A 27,040-nucleotide genomic window follows, 5' to 3' on the forward strand; every position below is an offset into this window, starting at 1 on the left:
TCCGGACGTGCGTCAGCCTTGTCTCCTCGGCGGCGACTCTCTCGGCCGCCGCCATCTTGCGGGGTCGTCTTCCTAGCGCTGCGGGCAAACTGTTTTGACGCAGCGCTGCTCACCTACACCGAGGCGGACTGGCAGCCCTGAGCGTCGCAGTCATGCCGGCTGGACCTGTGCAGGCGGTGCCCCCGCCGCCGCCTGTGGTCACCGAGCCCAAACAGGTACGGTGCCCCCTTCACCTCAACCGCCAGCCCGAGCCTAGGCCTGGGCGCTCCTCACTTTTGCAGGAAGAAGCGGCCGCCTAGGAGGGCTTCGAGGGACTGCAAGTCCCAGGAGGCAACGCGCTGCCCTCCAGTAGCGAGCCCAGCTCTGGAACAGTGATTCTCAAAGTGTGGTCCGCGGACCAGCAGCGTCAGCGTCACCTGGGAGTTTATTAGAAATGCGGAGTCTCCACCCCGGGTCTTTTAATAGGAATCTTCATTTTAACAAGATCCCAAGGCGATTCATTAAAAGTTGAGAAACATTGTTCCAGCCCATCCACCGGTTTTCTGTGGCAATTGGACCCACCGGCTCCCAGCCTTTGCCCAGTTATCCCCGATTTCCCAGCCTGCAGGGTACAGCTTTGAATGTTAATTCTCAGCATCTACTCGGTGCTTCGCCTAAACCAGACACCGTGCCAGGCTCCCAGTTACGGGAATGAATGAGGCACAACTCCTCCCTTAGGGAGCTCACAGGCTGGTGGGGATACAGATGTACTTAATTAACTCAACAAACGGTTATTGCCCCATCACTGTAAATAACAGAGTGGAACTTAAAAAAGATCTCAGCCAAGGAAGAAAGACGTACATAAACAATTGCATTATGTTGTGATTTGCCCTATAACAAATTTCAGGTACAAAAGAGACAGTAATCTAGTCACCATTGCTTTGATGGGGTGGAGGGGCGATGAAAGTAGGTGAAGCCCACAGGAGTGAGAGGTAAATTGCTTTTAGAAGAACGAATAGGAGTTCAGCAGGTAGGTGATTGGGGAAGGGAAGTGGCATTATTTATTCATTCAGCAAACATTTGTTGAGCACGTATTGTATGCTGACCACTGCTTTGGGTTCAGACTACAGTGGGGAACATGACAGAAGAGGTCCATACCCTTTTTTTTTTTTCACATTTAATTTTTTAAAATTAAAGTTTATTGGGGTGACAATGGTTAGTAAAATTACATAGGTTTCAAGTGTAAAATTCTGTAATTAATACATCATCTCTATATCACTTTGTGTGTTCACCACCCAGAGTCAGTTCTCCTTCCATCACCATATATTTGATAGGTCCATACCCTTTCCCCAAATATTTAGGCACCTGTGTGCCCTGGCATTTTCCCAGTCGCTGGGGAAAAATAAACAAAGTAATACCAGATAAGTGCAAAGACAGCAAGATAGGAATTAGATGGTGCCTCTGGTGAAAGGTAAATAAGTGTGGTTGAAGCACAGTGTTGGGGAAGTGGTGGCAGGAGATGCGGTTCTGAGGATTTGAACTTCAAGTAGACAGTGGGGAGAAAAGGATTTTAAGCAGGATAATGACACATTCATGTTTCAGAAATTCAGGTATATAAGCAGTGATACGAAGAACTTCGCAAGGAGGATGGAGGATTCGTCATTTTAATTAAAAAAATGCTGAGGGCCTGGCTACATTGGGGGTGAGCGGAGGGCCTGGCAAGCTCATGTCACAAAATGGCTGGGAGCACAGGGTCTCCAGCCGAAGTGGTATGTTGGAAATATGGTTCTGCTGCCATTTGGGCCAGTTAAGCTCTCCATTCCTCAGTTTTGTCATCTGTAAAATGGAGATAATTAAAGTATTTACTTCATAGGGTTCTCATAAGGGTTATAAGAGTTAATATAGCTAAAGTGCTTAGCAAAGTATATGGCACCTACTCTGCTCGATAAATGTTACTGTCACTGAAGGTGGAGGTTGAAGAAGGGGTAGGAGGCCCAAGTTTCTGGCCTGGTTGACCAGGCGCCTGCTTGGCCATTCATGAGGAAGGAGGATAGAGTTGAAAGTACCTAGGAGCCAACTGGATCTAAAGCTCTAGCACACAAAGTGATTCGGGACATTCATTTGGGCGGGATTGTTCAGCCTAGAGGTGGTAGGGGAAATGGAGGATGTGGTTGTGAGTTCTGGCCTGAGGACAGTGTGAATACTGTGAAGAGAATCAAGAACAGAATTTTGGGGGTGCCCATTATAGCGCAGGAGGTGAATCAGAAACCAGGGAGGACTGGGATGGAATGCTGAGTGAGCAAGAAGGACAGACAGGTGAGAACAGGGCTTGGGAGTTGAGTGGAGAGTTTTGTGAAGGAGTGGTCATTGATCACGTGGTGGGGATCAAATGGGAGGTGAGGAAGTGGGAACAGCAAGGCTGAGAAAACTCAGGATGTTTAGCTAGCAGAGGAAGGGGGGGAGAAGGCCGCAGCAGAAAGGAACATGAGGTCAGGGGAGAAACTATTTTTCTGAGAGACTTGACACTTTGTTTACTAAAGGAAGACTGGTGAGGAAAGAATATTAGAATGTATTGATAGTGAATGTTGAGCATTCCAGTGGAGTTTCACAAAACATTTGAGCATTGAGTGGTGAAGACTATGGGTGGATACAGAGGAGAGGGCATTCAGTGCAGAAGGAGCAGCCAGCAAGGAGTGTCCTGTTTCTTTATTGGGCAAACAATCACTATATAGCCGTCCCTTGGTGTGGGACTGTCTAGATTCTGGAACATGGTTTCTCAGAATGTGGTCAGAGCCCTCTGCACCTGAACCACCTGGGCTCTTGGTAATAATCCAGATTCCCAGTGTTACTGAGATGGTCTAGCTAGGGGAGCCAGGGAAGCTGCTTTTTATTACTAGTTCCCCAGGAGGGTCCCATGTAAGCACAATGCAGTTAAGAGAACCACTCTTCTGAAGAAGAGGGTTCTAACCCAAAGGAAGTCTGCAGGAGAAGGTCTCATGCTCTCAGAAATATGCTAGAAGGGTTTAACCTGGGGGGAGGGAGAAGGGAGGGGGTGGTCCAGCCTCAAATCATGAACTTTGAGACCTCATTTCCTTTTTTGTTTTTCACAGCCCACGGAGGAAGAAGCATCTTCAAAGGAGGATTCTACCCCTTCCAAGCCAGTGGTGGGGATTATTTACCCTCCTCCAGAAGTCAGGAATATCGTTGACAAGACTGCTAGCTTTGTGGCCAGGTAACATAGCTACTTCTGCTCATGTGGCTCACGCGTGGATTTTAGCACCAAGAGCTCCTGAATTCGTACAGGGCAACACTGGGTTTTTAGAGAGCCATTGTTGGCATAGACCCATTAGCTCATCCAAAACCGCAACATGGAGCTGAGGTAGGCAGCTGGCAAGCCTGACATCTCTAACACAGGGCAGCAGTGGCACATTGTGAGTCACACCCAGTCCCAGAGTCATCTGGAACCTGTGCTTCCAAAATGGGCCGGAGGAAATGCCTGGAAAGCTGCTTTGTCATGGATAGTATGTGTATCTATTTCTGAACCGCCGGCCTGAGGAAGACAAAAAAGAAAGGTGATCATTCTCATTGTGCAAGGACTGTTCCTCAGAGCCTCGAATGACCCATGTGTGAAAGGGAACAAAATACCACCTCTGGGTGATTGTGAGGCAGGAGTGAGGTAATGGGACTGAACATAATTCAGGTATATTATGCAGGTGTTAGCTATCTTCTCAAATGGTGTGGAAATCAGTTCGAGTTCCCCTTGTCCCTCCCCATCATACTTACACTCACTCAGATGTCCTCAGATGGAAGCTTCTTGATGGCCGCTTGACTCCTAGGGTCAGCACATCACATCCCCTCGTTTAGGATATTTATTTCTTTGGCAGCCAGAAGGCCACATCCAACCTACACATTTTTTGTTTGTACTCGCAATATTTTTTTTTTTTAACTCATTTCCCACTTTTTCAAAATGAGGAGATTATGCAATGTGTCTGGATCTCTGGCTTCTCTTGATGAACTGGACAGCTCCTTGCATGGAAGCAGTAGCTGCCCTGAGCAGACTGCTGCTCTCAGGGAGCGTTTGCTCTCCAGGGGGCCACGCTTTGACCCCTGAGGCAGCATCACCATCATCATATGTTATTTAATAGATGCTCCTGCCTTTCCCAACCTAATAAAATGAAACAGAGAAAGAGATTCCTCTGGTTGATGTCTTTCACTGTGTCAGGTGCCAGGCAGATTCATCTCATCACATTTCAAGGGCTTTGATTAACCTGGGTATTGGGTTAAAACTGTCCTGTGCTTGCTTGAACAGTACAAGCCCATGTCAGATTGAGGGCAGCAGGTGTTGTATTAAATGCTTAATGTCTCATAGCAACGTTCACACTTCTCCTTTTCCCCTGATATTTTAAAAACCGAATAAATAGGAAAAGGGTGTTGGAGGAAGAATCCCCATGATCTCACTACCGGAATAGTTTTGGCCGGCTGTTTTCACTTTTTCCTGTTTCCTTCTGGCCCTCGGCATCCTTTTTAAGTCCTTGTAATCCTAGCAGAGATACTTTCACATCCTGCTTTTCCCTTTTGCGCTGTGTTGTAAGCATTTCCCCGTGTTTCTTTGTGGTCTAATGCTGTACTGTCCTCGCTGGAGAGGCTGTACCATATTGAGGCGATGGGCATTAACTTGGGCCATCTCCTCTATCTTTTCATTGAGGTTTCCAGCTTTTCAGTTTGGCAAATGATGCTGTGGGGAAGTTTCTGAGCAGTTGCTTTCCCTTTTAGATCATTTCTTTAGAAGAAAATTCTTTGTGGCACATTACTGGCTGACAGAGCATTTTCAAAGATTTCTTAAATTTTGCCAAGTAGCTTTCCAATAATTTTGTGCCAACCTCTGCTGCCACAGAAATAGGAGTTTATCCAAGTTCCCTTAAAAATAAATCTATACATCCACATCTTTAGATCTGTTTTTGGCGATGATGATTGCCTTGTAGGCGTTTCTAAAATCTGTGAACTTGCTTTTGTTTACCTTGCAATAAAGGGACAGATCAGCATCTCACTCTGGGATAAAACAAACGTGCAGGACCCTCTGCTTCATTTCTGCTGGGTTTACACATTAATGGAGCATACAGTAAAAATCACCGAGTATGGTTTTCCAAAAGAAGTTTTTTTCTCTGTAGGTTAGGTTTTCCTTTCACTGCATTTTCCTGTCAAGAAACCGAAGTGGAAATTACCCTTAAAAGTCCCACCAGCTGGGTTGAGTCAGAGTCTTGTCTTTTCCTGTTGAGATCTATGCCTTGTGTTAGAGAATACAATTCTAAAATTAACTTTAAGCTAATTTAAAGCAACAGAAGAACTGGGAATGAACATGGCTGCCTTCTTGTTGTTTTAATTTCTCAGATTGTTCCCAGATGTGGTGAGGTTATGGCTTAGGCAGCAGAGATAGAGGAGACAACCAGAGCCCCTCTTTCTAGTAACCCTTTCCCCTGGGCATTTGCTGGGTATGGTGGCCGAATTTAGCAGTATTTAACTGTGCATTCACTCTCCTCCTTGTATGTGGTTTGCATTGTTTAAGAAGGGGGACGAATGATTCTTCCCCAAGCGTGAGGTTCCAGTCCTAATGCATTGTCACATTGAGACCTTATGGTGTTAGTCACATGACAGAGTGTAACCAGAATTTGTGGAGTAGCTAGCCTGGGTGTTGATGACCCACCACGATGGCCCAGGTTGTTACAGTGGTTAATCTGGGCCACAGCGTTGCCTGCCCCTGTCTCCCACTCTCTCTTCAACTGACAGGGCCAGGTGGTGAAAGTCTAGAGAGAGTGGAGCAGCCTTGCTGCCCGCCAGCCCCTGGAGCTGTCCCTTGGTGTGTTTGGGGCGCCTCTGAGTGCTGGATTCTGACTGGAGGGGCGCTGGAAGGCCCACAGTCATCTCCTAATACCCAGATCATCTCTAATGTTTATGAATTGATCCCTTCTAACTTTTATAGGAGTGACAGCCCTCACTTTTGCAGGCCACTGTAAGAATCAAAAAGACTTTGGCATCTCCTTAACTAATTTGATCTTCTCAGTACTTCAAGGTAGAGAGAGATGGTGGTGTTAGCACATTTTACACATGGGAGACCGAGTCACAGAGAAATTCGGTACCTTGGTGAGTAGGTAGTGAACCCAAGACTTGAACGTGTCCATATCTTGTGTCTTTAAGTTTAGTGCACTTTCTGACTGACACAGGTTATATATGTGTGACTCCTTGAAATATTACTATTGGGACTCTTAAAAAATTAGGGGTTCCCTAAACCTTATGAGAGATACTTTTTTTTCATACTGAGGTTTTAAAGGCATGTGAACTGGGCACATGGGGTTTCTATGGGAAACTGTCCCAGATACCGAGAGACAGTGGAGACCTCCTCGCCGATTTTACTGCTCCCCTGTTGTCTGAACGTGCCTTACACAGCACCACAAGTCCAGGTCCCTGAGCAGTGTTTCCTGCGGGGCTCACCCGTAGTAAGTTAGGTGATTTTAGGCAGCACTTGGACAAGGCATTAAATCTCATTGTCTACATTTTCATGTTTTTTTCCAATCCTTTTCGTTACCCAAAGGACAAAGTCTCAGTTTGGTGCTAGTATATCTGTAACATCTCTCCAGCTCTCAGTAAGCCCCCTTTTAACTATGAGAACTGGTCTTAGGTGCAGTGAACTTCAAGCTAAACTTTTAACAATGTTACTTTGTTTTCATTGTATTTAATTTTAGGGCTGTCTTTTGTTAGTAAAGCCCTGCTGACTTTTACTTGAAGTAGTAATATATGCCTTCCTTTGTAAGTACATTTTTTTTTTAGAAGTAAATACATCTCATAAATAGAAAAAAGCAATAGTCCAGATAGTTTTTGGAAATGGCCAGACTGGCTGAGGAACTGCAGGAAAGTGAAGGTCGGGGAGACCCCGTGGGAGAGGAGGGGCCAGGCTGAAGGAGGCAGGAGGCCGCCGGCCTGGCCGCAGGGGTCTCGAGGAGGACCTCTGCTCTGCTGAGAGACCGGCGAGTTTGAGTGATACGTGGGGGCAGGAAGAGGGCTCGAACGGGTGGCATTCTGCGTCTCAGCCGTTGCAAGGGTTGTGGTGGTGAATCTTTTTCTCTCCTTCTAGAAATGGACCTGAATTTGAAGCTAGGATACGACAGAACGAGATCAACAACCCCAAGTTCAACTTTCTGAACCCCAATGATCCTTACCATGCTTACTACCGCCACAAGGTCAGCGAGTTCAAGGAGGGGAAGGCTCAGGAGCCCTCGGCCGCCATCCCCAAGGTCATGCAGCAGCAGCAGCAGGCCACCCAGCAGCAGCTGCCCCAGAAGGTTAGAGCCAGCCCCTGCCCTCACTTCCCCAGGGCTGAGAGGGACCAGGACGGGGAGGGGAGGACAATGAACTCTGCTGTCCAAACCGCACAGCCACCCAGGGAGAGACGTGAGCTTTTTTATCCTCCTCTTACACCGGCAGATGCTGAGGCTCAGACAGCAAAGTCCTACTGACAGTTGGCATTTCCTCAGCGCTGCTTGTCAAGCTCTGTGCTCTGCTTTAGGGGCCTTGTCTCATTGGCACCTCACAGGGACTGCATGAGGAGGCCAGCAAAGGGACCATTTTACAGATGAGGAATCTGAGGCGTGGGGAGGTGTGAATTACCCAAGGCCACAGAGTCAGGACTCCATATATAAAGTCCATGCACTCAGCTACTTGTCTTTGCCGTGACCGTGGCATGGTGGCAGTGCTGCGATGTGGCTTATGGGCCCCTTCTTGTGCCATCTTCTCGTGTGTCTCACCTTCCAGGGCCTCTCTGTCTGGCCTTCCCTAGTACCCCCCTCAACACTAGGCCCAGCAGTAGGCACAATTACAGTTACCAATGAGGACAGGAAGGGCTGGCGCATTTTGCCTCCTTGGTAGACCTGGAGTCGTCCCTTCTCTTCGTCCCACTCCTGAACCATGGTGGCAAAGGCTGTTCCCTTTTTTTTTTTTTTTAGTGAAAAATCAGTTTATTAGAAGAGATCAAAGAAATACTAGTGGTCCCAAGCAGGAAGCTGTGGCTCAAGGGCCATTATGGAAAGGGATAGTATACTCCAAAAGAGTATGGAGCGGGCTGAAGAGGCTCAAAACGCAAAAAGGTACAAAGGGCCAAGGGTGTTCCTTGTTTTACAGTGGGAAGTAAGGGTTGGAGTAGGTTGTGAGACCTTGCATTGCACTTTACTAGTCTTAGAGCCACAGGCTACCTCAGTTTCCTCATCTATAAAAAGGATTCATGGTACCTGTTCTCTGTCCTCATGGTTCGTGTGGAAGCCAGATGAGGTAGCAAACTTGGATGAAATCCTTTGTCCAGTGGGGTCCTCTGCACACATGTAGGGCCTATTGCGTCCTCTGTCTGCCTCGCTTGGGATTTATGAGCCATGTTCTTGTCGGATCTTCTGCCCCCCAGTTTTGGCCTTCAATTTCAGGGCAGCAGCAGACGTACTGAGGGTCATGGATCTCACTCAAAGCCATTCAGGTTGTTGAGGCCACAGTTGGCCAAGAAATTGGTGCTTTTGTGAGTTAGGATCGTCTCACACCATGTGCCAGTGGTGTGCACATCATTAATACAAGTGTAGAGCCCCCTCTCTCGAGCCAGTTCACCCCTGTGCCTCTTGCCTCACACTCCCTCTGCATCTTAGGTCCAAGCCCAGGTGATCCAAGAGACCATCGTGCCCAAAGAACCCCCTCCCGAGTTTGAGTTCATTGCGGACCCCCCGTCCATCTCAGCCTTCGACCTGGACGTCGTGAAGCTGACGGCTCAGTTTGTGGCCAGGAACGGGCGCCAGTTTCTGACCCAGCTGATGCAAAAGGAGCAGCGCAACTACCAGTTCGACTTCCTCCGCCCACAGCACAGCCTCTTCAACTACTTCACAAAGCTGGTGGAACAGTATACCAAGGTACCTGGGCAGGGCGGGGCCAGGGTGCTGGGCCCAGGGAAGGAGGGCATTTACCATTAGGAGGACTCTCTCCACTGCCTGTCTGTGGCGACAGTGCTCCTTTGTGGGGCACCTGGGCAGATGTTAAAAACTCCAGGTCATTGGGAGGAAATTCTGATTTCTATTTCGTTTTTCCTCTTAAATGCGATATCTCTAAAGTGAAATGAAACACATGCTTGGTAACTGTCATTAGGTGAGTGCCGGCTGTGTGACAAGGCCGAGTGGTACTAGCTGCTTTTAAGGACCTTTACATTTTCAGGGGCCTAGCACAGGGCCTGAGAAAGAAACAAGTCCTTAATAAATGTCTATTACCTTATTTAATCCTCATAAGAACCCATGAGGTAAGCATTTTTCCGAAAAAGCAGAAACAGGCTCAGAGAGGGGAAGTCACTTACTTATGGTTCCTCTGTAAATAAGTATCTACAATGAGATTTAATCCAACATTTGACTCTAAAACCTATGTTTTCACTCTAAAAAGTACTTGAATTAGAAATATCATTTAAATAGGCATAGGGAAACAGTTAAACGTAAATATAGTTAGTATTTGAGTACTTACATGTGCAGTGTCATCTTATTTAACCCCTGATGACCGACAAGGTAGCTAGTGTTATACTCACTTTACAGAAGAGGAAACTGAGGCACAGAGAAGTTAACTTGGCCAGGGTCACATAGCCATGGGGTTGAAGAGCTGGGACTTCAGCTCTGGCATTTTTACTCCAGACCCTAGGATCTTAGTTATGCTACATTATTGCAATCAAGAATTTGAGCAAGTCATTACTGGTATTTAAAATAATCCAATCATTAACTTATTGCAAAGTATACATATAGATGTGCCTGTGGTACGTTTTTCTTGCTACATGTGTAGTGGAGATTGTCTTCCTCTTAGTGGCATGATCTACACATCTATTCTTGATATGTAGAAACAGTACGTTAAAGTTCTGACTTGAGGGGTGGCCGGTTAGCTCATTTGGGGAGAGCATGGTGCTAATAATATCAAGGTTGCTGGTTCGATACCCTCATGGGCCACTGTGAGCTGCACCCTCCTTAAAAAAAAGGGGGGGGAGGTTCTGACTTAAAAGGACTCATAAGTATATAAGTAGAAAGAATTATAAAAATATGTGTATTTAAAAAATGACCAAATTCAGCAGAAGCCCATAGCTGAAATAACAATCATTGAAGGCCCAACGCCAAAGGGTTACTGTAAGTACACAGTATCAATTTTAAGTGAGTCCTAGGTTAATTTCTCCCAGTGGACTGCTTCTGGGGTTAAAGGTGCCCAGGTTTCTTTCTGTTCTGTTACTTGCCTGGTCCTCTCCCTCAGAACTTGGGTGTTGATATTTAGTACTCTAACTTGAGAGCGCTGGTGTCTGTCTCTAGCCATGGCAACTCTAGGAGCAGGTGGATTCCAGGGATAGAAGTACAGGGAGGATGTGGTGGCGCTGGGCCTCTTTGCTTGTGACTTAGATACTGGGGGACAGTTGCAGTGACTGGCTGTTTTGAACAAAGCCAGCATTCGTTCTTTCAGCAAATATACATTGAGTGTCAGACACTATTCCAGGTGCTGGAATACAGTGCAAAAAAAAAGATAAATCCCTGTTTTTGTGGAGTTTCTGGCCTTGTGAGAGGATGGCAAACAAATGCAATGTCAATATATGTCAGGTGGTGATAAATATTATGGAGAAAAAGAGAGACAGAAAGGAGGGAAGTGAGGCCAGTCTTTGTTCTAGAAAATTTTTATAAGTTTATTTGAGTCAAACTGACAACATATGCCAGGTAGCAAGATCTCCAATGCTCCCTCGCTGCAGTCTTAACTAGGATAGTCGGGAGGCCTGGTAGCATGTGCGAAAGGATCGGAGCAGATCCATCCCCTGAAAGCAGCCATCGCGTACTGACCGGGTGCTGGGTAGTCTGCCCGTGGTTCTGCATACCTTCCTGCTAATCCTTGCAGCAATCTTTTTCGTTGATGGCACCAACTTTTAAGTGGTGGTGTCACCATTTTATAGACGGAAACGAAATTACAGAGGTTAAACAACTTGTCCAAAGTCACACAGCCAAGTATAGCTGGGATTGGGATCCAAAATCCCACTCTCCTTTCCATGGACCCAGGAAGGCCACTTCTTTTTCCCACGTTGTCTGCCCTGACAGTTGCTTTAATAATTCTTCTGTGTTTCAGATCTTGATTCCGCCCAAAGGCTTATTTACAAAGCTCAAGAAAGAGGCCGAGAACCCCCGAGAGGTTTTGGACCAGGTAAATTCAAGTTCTTACTAAAAACAGTTACTGATGGGGCAAGTTATATTGTGTGGATTCTCTTTCACGTTTGAAAGTAGTCTCTGAGGCAGTACCTTCTGTTCAGGCACAGGAGTGGTGGGAAGAAAGGCCTTGTGGCTACAAAGGCCAAAGAAACCTAGATTCTGTGTTCCCCAATTTTCTGCTTTGCCTTTGGCTTCACTAGGTCTCCCTGTTTTTACTCTCAGTAGAAGCCCACTCCTAAACAGGTCTCCGGTGACAGATGCCTTATGAAGCCCCAGGTTGTCAGAGTCAAGGGAAGAAGGTATATTGGTGCTGGCTGTTTTGGGTGGCCACATGAAGTCTTTTGTTTCTCAGGCTCGCAGGCTGCCGCTTCTCTCTGGGCACTGGGTTGTCATGCAGATATCCTGTCAGGGAGTCAGCTACTCTCTGAACACAGAGCCCCTCGTTAACTCAAGCAGAAAACTGAGGTTATAAATCATTGCCCTTGGTGTCCAGACAGAAGGTTTCTGTGGCATTTAGGATTTTCATTCTGTGCAAACTCTAGGCCTGGCTGAAACCAGATATAAATACCGTAGTTTGCTGCATGCAGTTCCCCTGGTGGGCAGAGCAGCCTCCTGTTCTGAAGGAGACGTTGGCTTTGGTGAAGGCCCTGGAGGTGACACCCTCGTCGAAAGCAGACCCTGATTCAGCTCAGCACCCTGTTGTTTCCCGTCAATTCAGGTGTGTTACCGAGTGGAGTGGGCCAAGTTCCAGGAGCGTGAGCGGAAGAAGGAGGAGGAGGAGAAGGAGAAGGAGCGGGTGGCCTATGCGCAGATCGACTGGCACGATTTTGTGGTGGTAGAAACGGTGGACTTCCAACCCAATGAGCAAGGTAGGTCTGTGACTCCAGATGGGGAGCCAGAACTCAGAGCCATCCCGGGGCAGCTCATGCAGCTGTTCCCAGAGAGCAGCAGACTCCCTCAGGGGGGCTTTACCAGTGTCTGTTTCATCTCTGCTCCCAGAAGACTTCACTTCTACCACATTGCCCCAGTTAAACCTAATTCAACAAATACTGTATCGGCGTCTGGGTAGGCCTCTGGAGATAGAGAAATCAGACAGCCTTGGAGAGCTCAGGGAGGAGAGAGAGCAGGTAGATGGGCCTTTGATAAGGGACACCTGTGGAGGCCACCCTTTGACTCTGGCTCACCCTCTCCCAGGGAACTTTCCTCCCCCCACCACCCCGGAGGAGCTGGGCGCCAGAATCCTCATTCAGGAGCGTTACGAGAAGTTTGGAGAGAGTGAGGAGGTGGAGATGGAGGTCGAGTCTGATGAAGAGGACGAGAAGCAGGAGAAGACAGAGGAGCCTCCTTCCCAGCTGGACCAGGATACCCAAGTGCAAGACATGGATGAGGTATGCCCCCGGGAAGGCCTGCAGGGTGACCTTTTCCCCTGGAGCCCAAGGGGCGGGGGTGCTCGCCACCACAGTCAGATCCAGCTCCCTGGTGAACCACGAATGGAGGAGTGGGTCCTGAATAAGGCATCCTGGCTGAGCAGCTACCCAAGCCCAGACAGCACAGAGCCTCTTTCCAGCTGGGGCAACAAAGGTTCCTTCACAGGCAAGGATCTGAAGGCCGTGCAGGTCGTGTTCTGGGACCTTCCCCCTTCGCCCAGAGGCCCTGCTCCCCGCCAGCCCCGTGCCAGCTCTCGGAACACTCTACACCATGAGCTTTGATGCATTGGAGCTGACGCCAAATGATCAGCAGTTCCCAGTGCTTTTCTAATTGTAGCCCGTGCTTCCTTTCGGCCACCTCTACCCGCTTTGAACCAGGCCTTCCAAGCAGGCATAGAGACTCTGGTGCCAAGCTGCCCTCCTCCCCTCGGAAAGAATTTGTGTGCAGCCTGAGAAGAAAGGCCCCTGTGTCTGTGGGAATTGACTTTTTCTTTCCCTCCCAGCATTGCTTCATGAGCAGCTACCATTGAGTGCTGACTTGCCCCCCCGCACCCTCCCCGGCATGTTAAGTGCCCTTAGCCTCCTGGGACTGTCTGGTGCCAGCTGCTGGAAATGCCTGGGCGGAGTGTTAGCACCACGGCCCCCAGCGCTCCCATTCATGCTGTGAGGAAGCAGCTTGGCTGCCTGCCGGCTGGCCTCAACTGCCTGGGGAGGCTTAGCACATGGGTGCTGACTGGCAGGGGCCTAGGCTCCTTGCCACCCTGAGAGCCACCAGGCCTCGGCTGCAGAGAGGTATCTTCTCGGTCCCTCTCTTGAGTCCTACCACTGCTTTGCTTTTCAGGGTTCAGATGATGAAGACGAAGGGCAGAAAGTGCCCCCACCGCCAGAGACACCCATGCCACCTCCTCTGCCCCCGACTCCAGACCAGGTCATTGTCCGGAAGGACTACGACCCCAAGGGTAGGGCCTGCTTTCCTGTCCGTGTGTGTTCTGTTTCTAGGATGGCTTGTTTCTACATGGGTGGCTTGTAAAGGCATTGGTAGCCCCTCTGTCCTAGGCCTCGCGGTGGGGAACAGGGCTTAGTCATCTCTAGTGCCCTGGCGACTTGCATTGCTCCAGTACCGTGTGGCACTGAATGGATGTGTCTTGAGTGAATGATGCATGAATGAAACAGCACCCTCTTAACCCAGGCTGCCACCCAGTAGTCTCACTCAAGCACCTCTGTTTCCTTTTAGCTTCTAAGCCCCTGCCTCCAGCCCCTGCTCCAGATGAATACCTTGTGTCCCCCATCACGGGGGAGAAGATCCCTGCCAGTAAAATGCAGGAGCACATGCGCATCGGGCTTCTTGACCCCCGCTGGCTGGAGCAGCGCGATCGCTCCATCCGTGAGAAGCAGAGTGACGACGAGGTGTACGCTCCAGGTGAGGTGGGGGTTCCCCCACCCAGTCCACACCCCTTCTCTGACTCAACCCTGACTCATTTTGATCCCTGGGAATCTCTTAAACAGCTTGTTTTAAGCAAACATAAAAAGCAGCAATTGAAGTAAAAAGCTTTCAAGGATATGTGCAACCTGTGATGCTACAAAAGAACTCCCAATTTTCCAGAATAACTCTCCATAGGACTCCTCCAAAGTCAGGCACCTGACGTGGATGGCATATGCCCATTGACATCCCAGAGCAAGAGCTGACTATAGCTGTGAGGGGTGCTCATTCTTGGGGGTGTCTTAGAATGAGGGCTCTGATGATGGAGTACCCTGAGCACCTGGAAATGAGGCATAGGGTCCCGTGACTACTGTGTACGAAGCAGCTAAGAAGGAAACTGCCCCAAAAGTAGACCAGGCTTTTAGTCCTGACTCTGCTACATGCTACTTGTGTAATCCCGTCCTCTCATTTTCATGCATAAGTCAAGGAGTTGGACAAGTTCTGGTTATAGCCTTATTTAGTGCTGACTGGGCAGCCTTCCCAGGCTCAGAGGGCGGGAGTGCTGGGTTAGGACCCAGAGTCAGCCTCGTCCCATAGGACCAGCCTCCACCCTGTACCAGGAGAGCTGCTGCCTTGTCAGAAGGGCACCTGGTTTAGTTTCCCTTTGTCACATCTCCATACTCTGACTCTCTAGGTCTGGATATCGAGAGCAGCTTGAAACAGTTGGCCGAGCGGCGTACCGACATCTTCGGTGTAGAGGAAACGGCCATTGGTAAGAAGATTGGTGAGGAAGAGATCCAGAAACCAGAGGAAAAGGTACAATTCAGATGGATCCTACTGCCTTCCTCGCCCTCAGACTCCCACATTGGACTCAGTTCTTACAAGCTGTGGCTTTGCTTTCCCTTGCAGGTGACCTGGGACGGCCACTCAGGCAGCATGGCCCGGACCCAGCAGGCTGCCCAGGCCAATATCACCCTGCAGGAGCAGATTGAGGCTATTCACAAGGCCAAGGGCCTGGTGCCAGAAGACGATACCAAAGAGAAGATTGGCCCCAGCAAGCCCAATGAAATCCCCCAGCAGCCACCACCTCCATCTTCAGCCACCAATATCCCCAGTTCGGCCCCACCGATCACCTCAGTGCCCCGGCCACCCGCAGTAAGCCAGCAGCCACCTTGTCACTGATCTTTTAGAGCTGGGTTCTTGGGTTGGACACTACTGGCTGAAAAGGGCAGCTATGGCGCCCGAGCGCCAACTGGGTCAGGTAGAGAGAAAGGACCTTTAATTGGAATTGAGAACCTCTAGCCTGACCTTCTGTCTGTGTGGGAGGATCGGAACAGGAGGGAGGCAAGAGGCAGATGTGAGAAACAGGCTGGGGGTAGAAAAGGGCTGCAGGACTTAATGGGTGTTGAGGACTGCTGGCTCATCTCCAGGAGGCTAAGTTGAGGTCAGCCTCTTCAGTGCTCTCTCAGTGTCTGCCACGAGCAGCTGGTTGAGTCCCAAGTGGAAGGAGTGTTGCCCTGGGCCTCGGCATAGTTCCTGTCAGAGCCTGAGGTGAGGCTGTAATCTCTTAGCCCCAGGGCGCCGAGTCAGCTGTCCAGCCCCAGCCCTAAAGGCTGCAGGTGACCAGTTGCCAGCTGTGTGGACCCTGGGAGTCCAGCCTTGGTTTCCTGTGATGTACGCGTCCCTTCTCCCCCACAGATGCCACCTCCCGTCCGGACCACAGTTGTGTCTGCAGTACCCGTCATGCCCCGGCCCCCGATGGCGTCTGTCGTCCGGCTACCCCCAGGCTCGGTGATTGCTCCCATGCCGCCCATCATCCATGCGCCCAGGATCAACGTGGTGCCCATGCCTCCCTCGGCCCCTCCGATCATGGCACCCCGCCCACCCCCCATGATTGTGCCAACAGGTCAGTGTCTCGGATCGCTTTCCAGGCCATTGACTCAGGACTACAGGCCAAGCACTGTGAGCAGAGCAGTGGCTGATGGCAGTGCCAGCTGTTCTAGCTGGGGGTCTAGCCCAGAGGAGAGCCATGGCTTCCCCATGTGAGAGATCCCTGAGCTGGGAGCTGGGGAGCCACAACTCTTGGGGCAGATAAGCTGAAGTGGCAGAGCTGGGCTTTGTGTACCCAGAGGGAGGGGTCCGGCCCTGGACAGGTGGAGGGCTGACAGTGCCTGCTGCCGGTAGGCACCCACTGCGTCCATCAGTCCTGCCCTTCCTCCAGTCCCCTGCTGCCCAATCTGGGCATCCTCCCAGGTCCCCTTGCCAGGCAACCAGCGGGCTGCCAGACTCAGCAAGGAGTAGCCCTTCACACCTCTGACTGGAAGAAAGAGGAAACCTTTGCAGCCTCTCCTCTCATTTCTCACCAGCCCTGAGTCCTGGGCCCCTTCCCCTTACTCACACAGCTACTTGCTCCTGTCCTTGCAGCCTTTGTACCCGCTCCACCTGTAGCACCCGTCCCAGCTCCAGCCCCAATGCCCCCTGTCCACCCTCCGCCTCCCATGGAAGATGAACCTGCCTCTAAGAAACTGAAGACAGAGGACAGCCTCATGCCCGAGGAGGAATTCCTTCGCAGAAACAAGGTATATGATCCCACAGGGCTGCCTGTGGCCTGGAGTGTCTAGCTGGGGGCGTCTAGTCCCACCCCAGTGACACACTCCCTGGCCCACCCTATTCTGCTCCGATAGTTCGGCTTCCGGCGCCTAGGTTAGCCATTGGCGGCCTGTGAGCGCTTCTGAGCACACACTGTATGTGGGGTCAGCAGTCAGAGGAACAGATACCATCTGTGGTCCCTGGTGTGAACAATTGTAGAGGTCAGCAGGGAGACACAGCTCTACATTAAGTAAGACTCGGGTGTGACAGGGGGCCTGGCCCCGAGAGAAAATCCTGGGTGCAGTTCTTCATTTCTTTATGGCCTGCTCCAGTTTCAGCCCTTAGGAGGCCTGCCTGCTGTGGGGACCCTGTTAGGGCGCCAGAAACAAGGAGCGGTCAGAACCTTGGTGTAGCTGGTCCCTCGGGAAGCTGTTAGGCTCCAGCGAGGAAGCAGAGACAGCCCCAACCCCTCTCCCGATACATTTGACCAGATCTTTTACTTTCTTTCTGGTAGTGTTTCCCATCTCTTGGGTACTTAAGTGCCAAGATAGAGTTACACGTTTTACGGACACTTGTCCTTTAGTGCTCACAACAGTACCGGGCAGTGGGTGTCAGCAGCCGCCTTCCATACCAGACACAGAGGCTCAGGAAGATCTCGTTAGCAGGGTGGCTGAGTTGGGAACCCAGGTCCTCTGACCTCACAGTTCATATTCTTTTCTCTGGTGGTACTTTGTGGGGTTTGAAGAGCATTTCCATGTCACTTTTTCAGCTCCAGACTCCCTAGGAAACAGGGTAGAGATCATTTTAAAGAAGAGAAACCAAATTTTGAAAAGAGCAGTGACTTGTGCCCTGTCACAAGTGGCATCGTTAGTAGTGAACCAGGGGCCAGAGTCCAGGAGCCCAGATGGAGAGGTTACACGATCTCGACTGGCCCAGGAATAGGAGAGCATCGTTCCTGATTGGCTCAGGGCTCCTGGGCATAATGACCACCTTCTATTTGCAGGGTCCAGTATCCATCAAAGTCCAGGTGCCCAACATGCAGGATAAGACCGAATGGAAACTGAACGGACAGGTGCTGGTCTTCACCCTCCCACTCACAGACCAGGTATGAATTGCTGCAGGGGAACCAAGGGCTTGGGGCAGCTTCCTCCAGCTGACCTTAGTAAGGGGATGCATGACCTTTCCTTGGTCCCACAGGTCTCTGTCATCAAGGTGAAGATTCACGAAGCCACGGGCATGCCTGCAGGGAAGCAGAAGCTGCAGTATGAGGTGAGTTGAGTGTCTGGTCCTGCCTCTTGGGACCCAACTCCTGTATTGTCCTAGAAACCAAATCCCCTGTGGAACCAAAGGAGTGGGGAGACACCTGGGTGTGGCCATCTCAGTCCATCCTAGAAGTGATGACGCTGGCTGGGAGTGCCGGGACAGCTTAATCTGACAGGGTGACGCTCTGACAGGGTCACAGTATAGTCTCGTGTGGGGTTTGAAAAAACCCTCTGCCTCAACCACTGGTATAGATATCCGGGTACAAGACTTGGGAGTGCTCTGGTGGCTTTCTGGCCCAGTGGTAGAGCCAACCCAGCCAGTGTGGCCTCAGGTAGCCTGGCTTTGCGCATGGACACAGAAGTGATAGTCCATTTCAGCTTAGTGCCACCAGGTCACACGGAGCTGCTGTGTTCTTCCTCTTTTAGAGTTTAACAAATCCTCGCTGTAGGCCTCAGTTTCCCGCTCTGTGAAGGAGGGCTGTTGGACTAGTTGATCTCTAAAGTTCTTGTGATTTGAGAGTCAAAATTCTGTGGGGTTGGTCAGGGCCAGCTATTTGGGGAGTCGGCTAAAGGGAAGAGCATGGCTTTGTAGGAAGAAGGAAAAGCATTCTGGGAGGAACCAGAGACTTTTAATCCTGCCTTGCGCCTGCACCCCTCCCTTGCCCCCCACCTTCCTTCAAGCCTCTGTATTTGCTAAGTTCAGAGTGTGAACGGACACTGCCATTTGTGAGACTGAGCGATGTGCTCAAGGCCAGATTGCCCCGTGCTAATGCACACTATCTGTTTTCCAGGGCATCTTCATCAAGGATTCCAACTCTCTGGCTTATTACAACATGGCCAATGGCGCCATCATCCACCTGGCCCTCAAGGAGAGAGGAGGGAGGAAGAAGTAGAAGAGAGAAACCTGCTGTCAGGTCCCAGCCACTACCGTTTTGCCTCTCCTGTCCCCCACCCTCTGCCCCACACCCACGAGACCCTGCCTAGTACATTTGTTTCCCTCTTACTAAGTTTGGAAATTCAAATTGTCTGACAGTTTTCTCCCCCAACCCCCTCCCACATTGATAAGAGAGGGTTTTGTGTGCCACTCTTCTCCCCAGTGGTCTTTGGAATTCCTTTGTGTTTGGGTCTTGATTTGAGGGGATTCATTTCTTCAGGCAGCCCATTAGGAAATGTGAACCTAATGTGAACCATGTTTAAGAGTATACATACTAGTATATAGAATTTTTAGAAGTTAACTTTTTTTAAATGCAAGGATGTTCTGTGGAATAGTGTCATAGTGCCAAGTGGCACTTGGCTGATAGAATATGCTTATTGTCATTAATCATTTTGTGTCTTGCTATGAGCTGTCTAATAAACCTCTTGGACCCTTCTTGTGAAATCAGTGTTTTAAGACTTGTCCCTTGGCCACCTGCACCTGTCCAGACTCAAAGCACAGGGAGCATGGTACGGTGCCTTGTGGCTCATGCTGCTCTAAGGAATGCTGGGCTTTTGACTGACTTCTTACCACCGTCAAGTCTTTCATGGGTCTTAAGAAAGTATATTTTAATTGCCCTTTGAAAATGTTTGGACTCTCCCAAGGCATAGCCCCATGTGTTTAGCAGACCAGTACAGATGTCTTCAACGTGTCAGGACCACAGAACAAGGAGGGATGAGATGCAGTTCCTGGGTCAGTGGGCAGCGGAGAGACACACGCAGATGAGACTCAAAGGTAGCGGTTTCCCGCAGGACTGTAATCACTCATCATCTGATTGGCCCTGTGACCTTGGGCAGGTGGCTCACCCTGAGTGAGCATGGGACATGATTAGTTGTTTTGTTTGTTTGTTTGGTTGTTTGTTTGTTTAAGAATACTTAATTATGCCAAGGCCATGAACTATTCTAAGGACTATAAAGTTGAACCAATTTACTTGCCCCTTATTGTCTTAAGCACTTTATCAATTTTAACTCATTTAATCCTGCTGTTGAGTATTCCTATTTTACATGTAAATAAACTGAGGCACAGAGGGTGAGTCCTGTACCCACAGTCACACAGTAAGATGAGGTGAGAATGTGTGCAAAACACTTATCACAGTCCTTGCCCCTTAGTAAGGGCCAGATGCAGGTTGTTATTTTTGGAATTGTGCTAGCACATGGAAGTGGGAGCTGCTGTAGGTGTTTTGAGGGAGGAAAGTGAGAGTCTGTTGATAACCGTTTCCTGGTTTTAAACCTAAAGCTGATTTCATTCTGAAGATTTCATGTTTATTTTCCCCCAGAGTTCCCAGTGCGAGTTCCCAATGCCTTTTCTTTGCAGTTCCTCCATTTGATCCTCCTAGCTGCCCCATGAGGTCATCTCCAAGCCTCAGAGTGGTGTGACCATTCCCAAGGTCACAAAACCAGTATTCTAGTTACCACCCTCCCCTCCCCCAGCCCCTGCCAAGCTCACAGCTTGCAACTCCAGACCCACGGCTCAGGTGGCCCTTCTACAGCACCATTCGTGTGGCTCCATTACACACTGCTGGACCAAGGTTTTTGTGGGGTCTTTTTGTTTTGTTTTTTAAGATTTTTTTTTTATTGGGGGAGGGGAACAGGACTTTATTAGGGAACAGTGTGTACTTCCAGGCCTTTTTTCCAAGTCAAGTTGTTGTCCTTTCAATCTTAGTTGTGGAGGGCGCAGCTCAGCTCCAGGTCCAGTTGCCGTTGTTAGTTGCAGGGGGCACAGCCCACCATCCCTTGCGGGAGTCGAACCGCAACCTTGTGGTTGAAAGGACGCACTCCAACCAACTGAGCCATCTGGGAGCTCAGCGGCAGCTCAGCTCAAGGTGCCATGTTCAATTTTAGTTGCAGGGGGCGCTGCCCACCATCCCTTGCGGGAGTCGAGGAATTGAACTGGCAACCTTGTGGTTGAGAGCCCGCACTCCAGCCAACTGAGCCATCCGGGAGGCAGCTCAGCTCAAGGTGCCGTGTTCAATCTTAGTTGCAGGGGGCAGAGCCCACCATCCCTTGCGGGACTCGAGGGATTGAACTGGCAACCTTGTGGTTGAGAGCCAGCTGGCCCATGTGGGAATCGAACCGGGAGCCTTTGGAGTTAGGAGCATGGAGCTCTAACCGCCTGAGCCACTGGGCCCTGGACCAAGTTTTTAACTTGGTCAGTGAATGTTATTCCTCATCTTTTTTAACATTTGCCCCTTCCTGGTTGCTGGAAGTTTCCTGCAGGGACCAGGGTTGAAATTTGGCTTCCTGAAGTAGGCTCCATGGTTTGGGTGCCAAAAGTTGAGCCACTGCTAATTCTCCATGGCCAACACCAAAAATCCCCCTGAACAGCTCCTGGGTCTCATTCCAAAAGGGGAGGGATCAGGAGACCTGGGAGAGACTCAGTCCCAGCTCTCCTTTCTTCCTGGGATTGGCTCTGGATATGGGAGACAGGGCACTCTGCATAGATTGGCAGATCCTTCAGGCTTTCTGTGACAGGCTGTGACTAGAGGCCAGGAATGCTGCTGGGTGGAATGTGAGTGAATGAGTTCTTTGAGCTGCCCTTTGGGGCCTGAACCCAGTCTCCCAGAGCTCCTGATTGAACATATGTCCTGGCTCGCTCAGTCGCAGAATGCCCATTGACTGCAAGGCGGCCTTGGGACCGTCGGTGGCCACAGGCCCAGCGTGTAGCCCAGCACTCTGCCTTTCTTGTTTGGGGTCTGCCGCATGGAGGCAGCACCTTGCGTGCACAGCTTTTCTGATGCTCACTGCCATCCTCTGAGGATTATCTGCCTCACTGTTTAGATGAGGTGGATGCCCAAGGTCATGTAGCCAGTGAGGGCTCTGGAAGTCAAAGCAGCTCTTCTGTTCTTGGTGACCACACTGTCCTCACCATTTCAGCAGAGCGGGCTATGAAATGGGGAGAAATATTCCTGTTGTGGCACTGCTGGCAAAACGGGGCACAACTTGATGCTTTCAGAGTCCCTATAATTTTAAAGACGTGCTCGAAAGGAGTCGTAGACATTAAGGAATTTCACTTTCAATTCTACCAGCTGCTTGAAATGAGCCCAGAGGAGGCCACTCATGATTAGCCCCATTTCACTTTTTAAAATTATATATTGTATTAGAGAATATATATAAAGATTATATTAGGTTATGTTAGGATATATACTTGAATGGAAATATGTGGTATACTGTAATTATAGCAATCCTTATACGTATTTCATTTATCCCTATAATTCAAAAATCAAAGTACAATATAGTTCATGTTTAAGAGTATACATACTAGTATATACGATTTTTAGAAGTTTACTTTTTTAAAATGAAAGTAAAATGTAAAATCTTGAAGTTAAGATTATTAACTCTGATTTGGGGATTTGCTCTTAACTATTCTACATTGTTACATTAAAAAAAAAAAAAAGTAATTCTAGGTATCTCTGAGCAACACAATCCATGAAGCAAGACAAGATACATTCCTGTTCTTTATCATATCAGAGAAGGTACTATTGTTCTAAGCTGAGTTCAGTTATGTCAGTCTGTTCCTTACCCCTGGGCTATTGTGATTAGATTAGGGCTAGGCACCTGTGTTGTGTAAACAGGTGATACACAAAGGAATGCAGCCTCCTCACCATTACGCAGAAACTACCAGAAGAGTCATTTGTTGTATGGATGTGTGGAGGAAGGGTGTGAGCCTGGAGCTGCTGCCATGACGGGCTCTAGCTTGAGGATGAAGCAACCACAGGAAGGAGTACAAAGAGAAAAGGAGAAAAAAGGAAAATGAGGCTGATATCCCTGGTGATAACCTCTGGATCAAAATGCCCCTGAAGCTTATATACCTTTGAAATTGTTTAAGGTATGGAATCCACTAAATGCAGTTTTGAGTTAAGCCCATTCGAGTTGTGTTCTCTGCCCCTTGGACCAAAACATTCTTAATGGTCATCAGTGTAGGGATAAAGAAGCTTTGTAGTTTGCCTAGTTGGCATGGGCTGGTGGGCACCAGCTGCCTCCCTTCTGAACCAGTGCTCTCATTACGAGCAAAGGCTAAGACATCTGGATATCTGCTCGTGGCCAGTGCTAACAGATTTTCTGAGTATATGCAAGCTCCAAATACCAGGATCCAGGAGGGGACTGAGTGGGGGGGAGTGGCTATGTGAGCACCTCCAGCTAAACTTTCTGGGGAATGACCCCAGTGATGAGACTCCAGGTTATCAATATATTCCTGTAGCGCTGGCCAAGCATCTCATCCTCAAAAGAACATCTGCAACAATCAGCCTACCAGGATGCTTCACAGCATTGCCAAAGGCCTCTCATTTGTATCCCCAGTGAGCTACGTGATTCTGTGGGGCATTCCTTTGGATCATTCATTCATTCACTCCTGCTATCTCACTCCAGTCTAACCACGCCATCTGAACCTGCTTCTCTTTCAAGGGCTCTGCACTTGCTACCCTGCTTCCCACACTCTAATTCTCCCAGGTCCCCACAGAAAGGCTTCCTCATTTCCATCTACTGCCCCTTCCCAGGCCCCATCTTGGCTCCCAGCATTCTCTATCCCTTACCCTGCTTGTTTTCCTTTTCACATTATCTGACAAATGTTCTAAGCTTGTTCATGTTCTCTCTCCTCCCCTGGAATATAAACTTTTCCGGGCCAGGACTTCATCTCTTGTTCACACTCAATATCAAATAAAGAGCTCTGGAGTCATAAGTAAAGAAACCTAACGTTTATTGAGTGTCTACTATGGGCTGGAAGCTTCAGAGACATAGCTTGTTGACTTCACCAAGTAATTTTTGACATTCCTGGTTTTCAGAAGAGGAAATGGGTTCTGAGAAGTTAACAATTTTGCACAAGAACATCCAGTTATTGAGGGGGCACAGACATGAAATGAGGACTCCCAAGCCATTAGTTAAATTAGGTGAACTTCTCTGCTGCAACCACAGGCTGTGGTGGGAAACACACAAGATGATAATGAATTTGCAAGTGCTTTGCAAACTACAAATGCCACCACCCCTGGCTTCTGTTTACTGGGTATCTCCATGTACCAGATGCTTAGCCACATTATCAAACACAAGTCTCAGAACAACTCCTCCAAAGGGGTATTTTTTCAGTATTTCTATTTTGCAGATGAGGGAATGGCCTCAGAGAAAAGTGATTTGTTCACTGTCACACAGTGACAGAGCAGAGATTTGAATCCTGGGTGGTCTTATGTAAGAAAATTAAAAGCCAGGGGGCATCAAGGCCTTAACTTGAGAAACAGCTACCTGGTGTCCCAAAAAAGGTCCCCCTACCCTTCTCCCAACCCCACCCCAAATATCCCGGGGTGAACATCGCTGTACATGTGCCCTTACAGAGTTGAATGTGTTTGGGATATGACCCTATGACCAGAATTATGGAGTCAAAGGATGTGGATACTTTGCCAGGCTTGGGGCTTCATATCTGCTCCAGGTGTGTCTGGCTCCTGGAGCTCCTTTCCTTGGGATAGGCCTACACCTTGATGTGAAGGCCACTCTGCCCTTCCTGGAAGCTGGGACTAAGAGCCCACTACGATGTCTGGAGCCACTAGAGAGGAGGAATGCCCTCCCAGACTGAGAGTTTCCGACCAAAATAGCCTGTGCCCACTCTCATGTCCGTCGTTTGCCCTGTTTATGGAAAACCAGAAGCCAATGGAATGTGAAGACTGCACAGCAAAGTCTTCAAGAATGTCTAGGCCATGTGGCTGGTAAAATCACTGAAATCTTAAAACCAACTTCTTGGGGCTTGCTTTGGGATCCTTAGAAACCTGTCCCAGGCCCTGCAGCTCAGGCCTGGCTTTTTCAGTCCCTTCCCTTCTCTGGGCCTGTCTCCCCCACAGGTCTACAAGAGAGTGTCACATGACAAGATGGTTGTGACTTGTAAACTCTAAAGCACTGGACTTAAGTGAGGAACTATCATATGGCTCCAAGTATTGATCATCTCTGGGGTCAGAAGTAGGCTACTGGGAGCTGAGTCTGTGTAGATGCAATTGGCCTGTGCCTCCCAATATAAGCTGTTGGTAAGAGCTAGATTCAAATCCCGGCTCTGCCATAAGCTAGTTCTGGGATCCTAGGCACCGGACTTCACTTCCCTGTACCTCACTTTCCTTAACTATACAATCAGGCTAGTAATAGTATCTACCTTGTTGTGCTAAAAGGTTACAAGAGATGGTATGACCAATTTGGAAAACAGTTTGCCAGTTCCTCAAAAGGTTTAAAGAGTTACCATATGACCCAGAAATTCCCACTCCTAGGTATTTACACAAGAGAAATGAAAATATATGTCCACACAAATGCTTGTACCTGAACGTTCATAGCAGCATTGGCTGCCATGTGGAAATGGCCCCAAAGTAGAAACAACCCAAAGTGGAAACAACCCAAATGACTATCTCTGACAAATGGATAAATAAAATGTGGTCTATACATACAATGGAATATTATTCAATCATAAAAAGGAATGAAGTATTGATATCTGCTACAACATGAATGAACCTTGAAAACACTGCTAATTGAAATAAGCCAGACACACAAAGGCCACATAGCATATGGTTCCTTTTACATGAAATGTCCAGAAAAGGCAAACTGTAGAGACAGAAAGCAGATTAGTGGTTGCCAGGGACGGGGAGGAATGTTGGTGAGTGACTGCTAATGGACAGGAATTTCTTTTTGGGTGATGAGAATGTTCCAAAATTAGATTATGGTGATGGTTGCACCACTCTATAAATATGCTTAAAACCACTGAATTACAAACTTTAAACGTGTGATTTTTATGGTATGTTGATTATATTTCAAACCTGTTGGGAGGAAAAAGATTACAAAAAGTAGGTAGAACTTGGGGCAGTGCATAGCTCAATAAACGTTGGTTATTATTCTTATTAATTAGGTCTCCCACGAGCTAACTTAAAGCCCCAGAAGCAGTAAGCGGGAGTGGGGGGTGGGGGTAAGGGGGTGAGGGGGAAGGTATGAGGAACTTCTAGGTCAGCCTGCGTCTTTAAGCCTCTGTTCCTGGGCGAATCCCCGAACCATCCGGAGTCTCCTCAGAGCTCCTCATAAGTGAATGGATGAAATAATCCCCACCAACGTTCTTGGGGTCTCGCGAGGAGCGGCTCAGGAGGAAGATGCGGAATCTCCGGCGGACGCCTCCGCCTCTGCCTGCTGGCGTTGCAGGTGACAGGCCCAGCTCGAGGTAACCCGGAAAGGCCAGAGGAGCTCTTTCAGGTGAGCTCTCGTGATTGGCAGCCCTGTGGGGAAGGGCTCCGGGTGACGTTTGCCCCGCCCCCTCACGTCGGGCCAGTTGGCGCCATCCTGAGGAAGGTGGGAGGGCCCCTGGGTCCGCGGCGCCCATTGGGCGTAGGGGGGAGCTCCCGGGAGGGCCTAGGGTCCCGCCCCCAGTCTTGCGGCTGCCAATGGGCACGGCGAGTGGGCGGGGCGTCGGCGGCGTCGGCGGTGGCTGGGCGGCTGAGGCGGCTGAGGTGGCTGAGGTGGCCGCTGAAGCTGAGGCGGCGGGCGCGGCCGGGATGGCGAAGAGCCCTGGAGAGAACGGGCCTCGCGCGCCCGCGGCCGGGGGAAGCCTGTCTGGGACCCGGGAGAGCCTGGCCCCGGGTCCGGACGCCGCAACCGCCGACGAGGTCAGCTCTCTAGGCTCCGACTCAGAGGCCAACGGCTTCGCCGATCGCCGCATCGACAAGTTCGGCTTCATCGTGGGCTCGCAGGGCGCGGAGGGCGCGTGAGTAGCACCGAGGCTCGGGGCCCTGGGCCGGGGCCGGGCGTGGGACCCGCGGGGGGAGGGCTCGACGTGGACAGCGCCCTCAGGACGGACAGACATGCCCCCAGCCCAACCACAGACAACCGACCCCTTCTCTCCCCTGCCCCCCCATCTCCCCCAGACAGACTGACCTGCCCCTCACCCGCGAGCCTACTTCCGAGCAAGGGACAGACAGGCCAAATCCAGCTTCCTTCTGCCCTCACCATCCACCCAGTAGTGGCCCCCCCAGGAAAGGCCGACCGACAATGCCCTCCTCCCAGCTGTGGGACAGACACTTGTTCCAACATCATTGCTGCCACCCTGGCATTAGGGCTGATTGACTTTGCCACCTCCTGACAGGCTCACAGATGGCTGCCCCTCCCCCAACAGACAGATATTCTCTATACCCCCCCCCCCAAGACCCACAGACGCCCTTGTCTTAT

At 49.7% G+C, this 27,040-nt stretch overlaps 2 protein-coding genes across 2 annotated transcripts in view; both read left to right on the plus strand.

Moving 5' to 3' along the window:
• Positions 1-21: 21 nt before the first annotated feature.
• On the plus strand, positions 22-19,280 carry SF3A1 (splicing factor 3a subunit 1). Its single transcript, XM_019743068.2, has 16 exons — positions 22-215; positions 3,090-3,211; positions 7,106-7,313; positions 8,655-8,912; positions 11,125-11,199; positions 11,923-12,073; positions 12,399-12,592; positions 13,473-13,590; positions 13,866-14,051; positions 14,746-14,867; positions 14,961-15,206; positions 15,750-15,957; positions 16,476-16,630; positions 17,644-17,745; positions 17,838-17,909; positions 18,694-19,280. Exons 1-16 carry the CDS (start codon positions 153-155, stop codon positions 18,793-18,795), a joined length of 2,382 nt encoding a protein of 793 aa, XP_019598627.1. The 5' UTR covers positions 22-152; the 3' UTR covers positions 18,796-19,280.
• Positions 19,281-25,997: 6,717 nt separating this feature from the next.
• The window catches only part of TBC1D10A (TBC1 domain family member 10A), a 30,232-nt gene continuing 29,189 nt past the window's right edge, over positions 25,998-27,040 (plus strand). Inside the window, exon 1 of the mRNA XM_019743103.2 lies at positions 25,998-26,579. Within this exon, the coding sequence (XP_019598662.2) occupies positions 26,260-26,579 (320 nt within the window). The 5' untranslated portion in view covers positions 25,998-26,259. The remainder of the gene's footprint in view (positions 26,580-27,040) is intronic.

This window comes from Rhinolophus sinicus, linkage group LG16 (assembly GCF_036562045.2).
Source record: "Rhinolophus sinicus isolate RSC01 linkage group LG16, ASM3656204v1, whole genome shotgun sequence".
Taxonomy (NCBI): Eukaryota; Metazoa; Chordata; class Mammalia; order Chiroptera; family Rhinolophidae; genus Rhinolophus; species Rhinolophus sinicus.

Coding starts and splice junctions, on each gene's coding strand:
- SF3A1 (XM_019743068.2), top strand. CDS start 153: ATGCCGGCTGGACCTGTGCAGGCGGTGCCCCCGCCGCCGCCTGTGGTC. Junction 14,052..14,745: donor CGACGAGGTGTACGCTCCAG/GTGAGGTGGGGG, acceptor CTGACTCTCTAG/GTCTGGATATCGAGAGCAGC. Junction 14,868..14,960: donor TCCAGAAACCAGAGGAAAAG/GTACAATTCAGA, acceptor TTTCCCTTGCAG/GTGACCTGGGACGGCCACTC.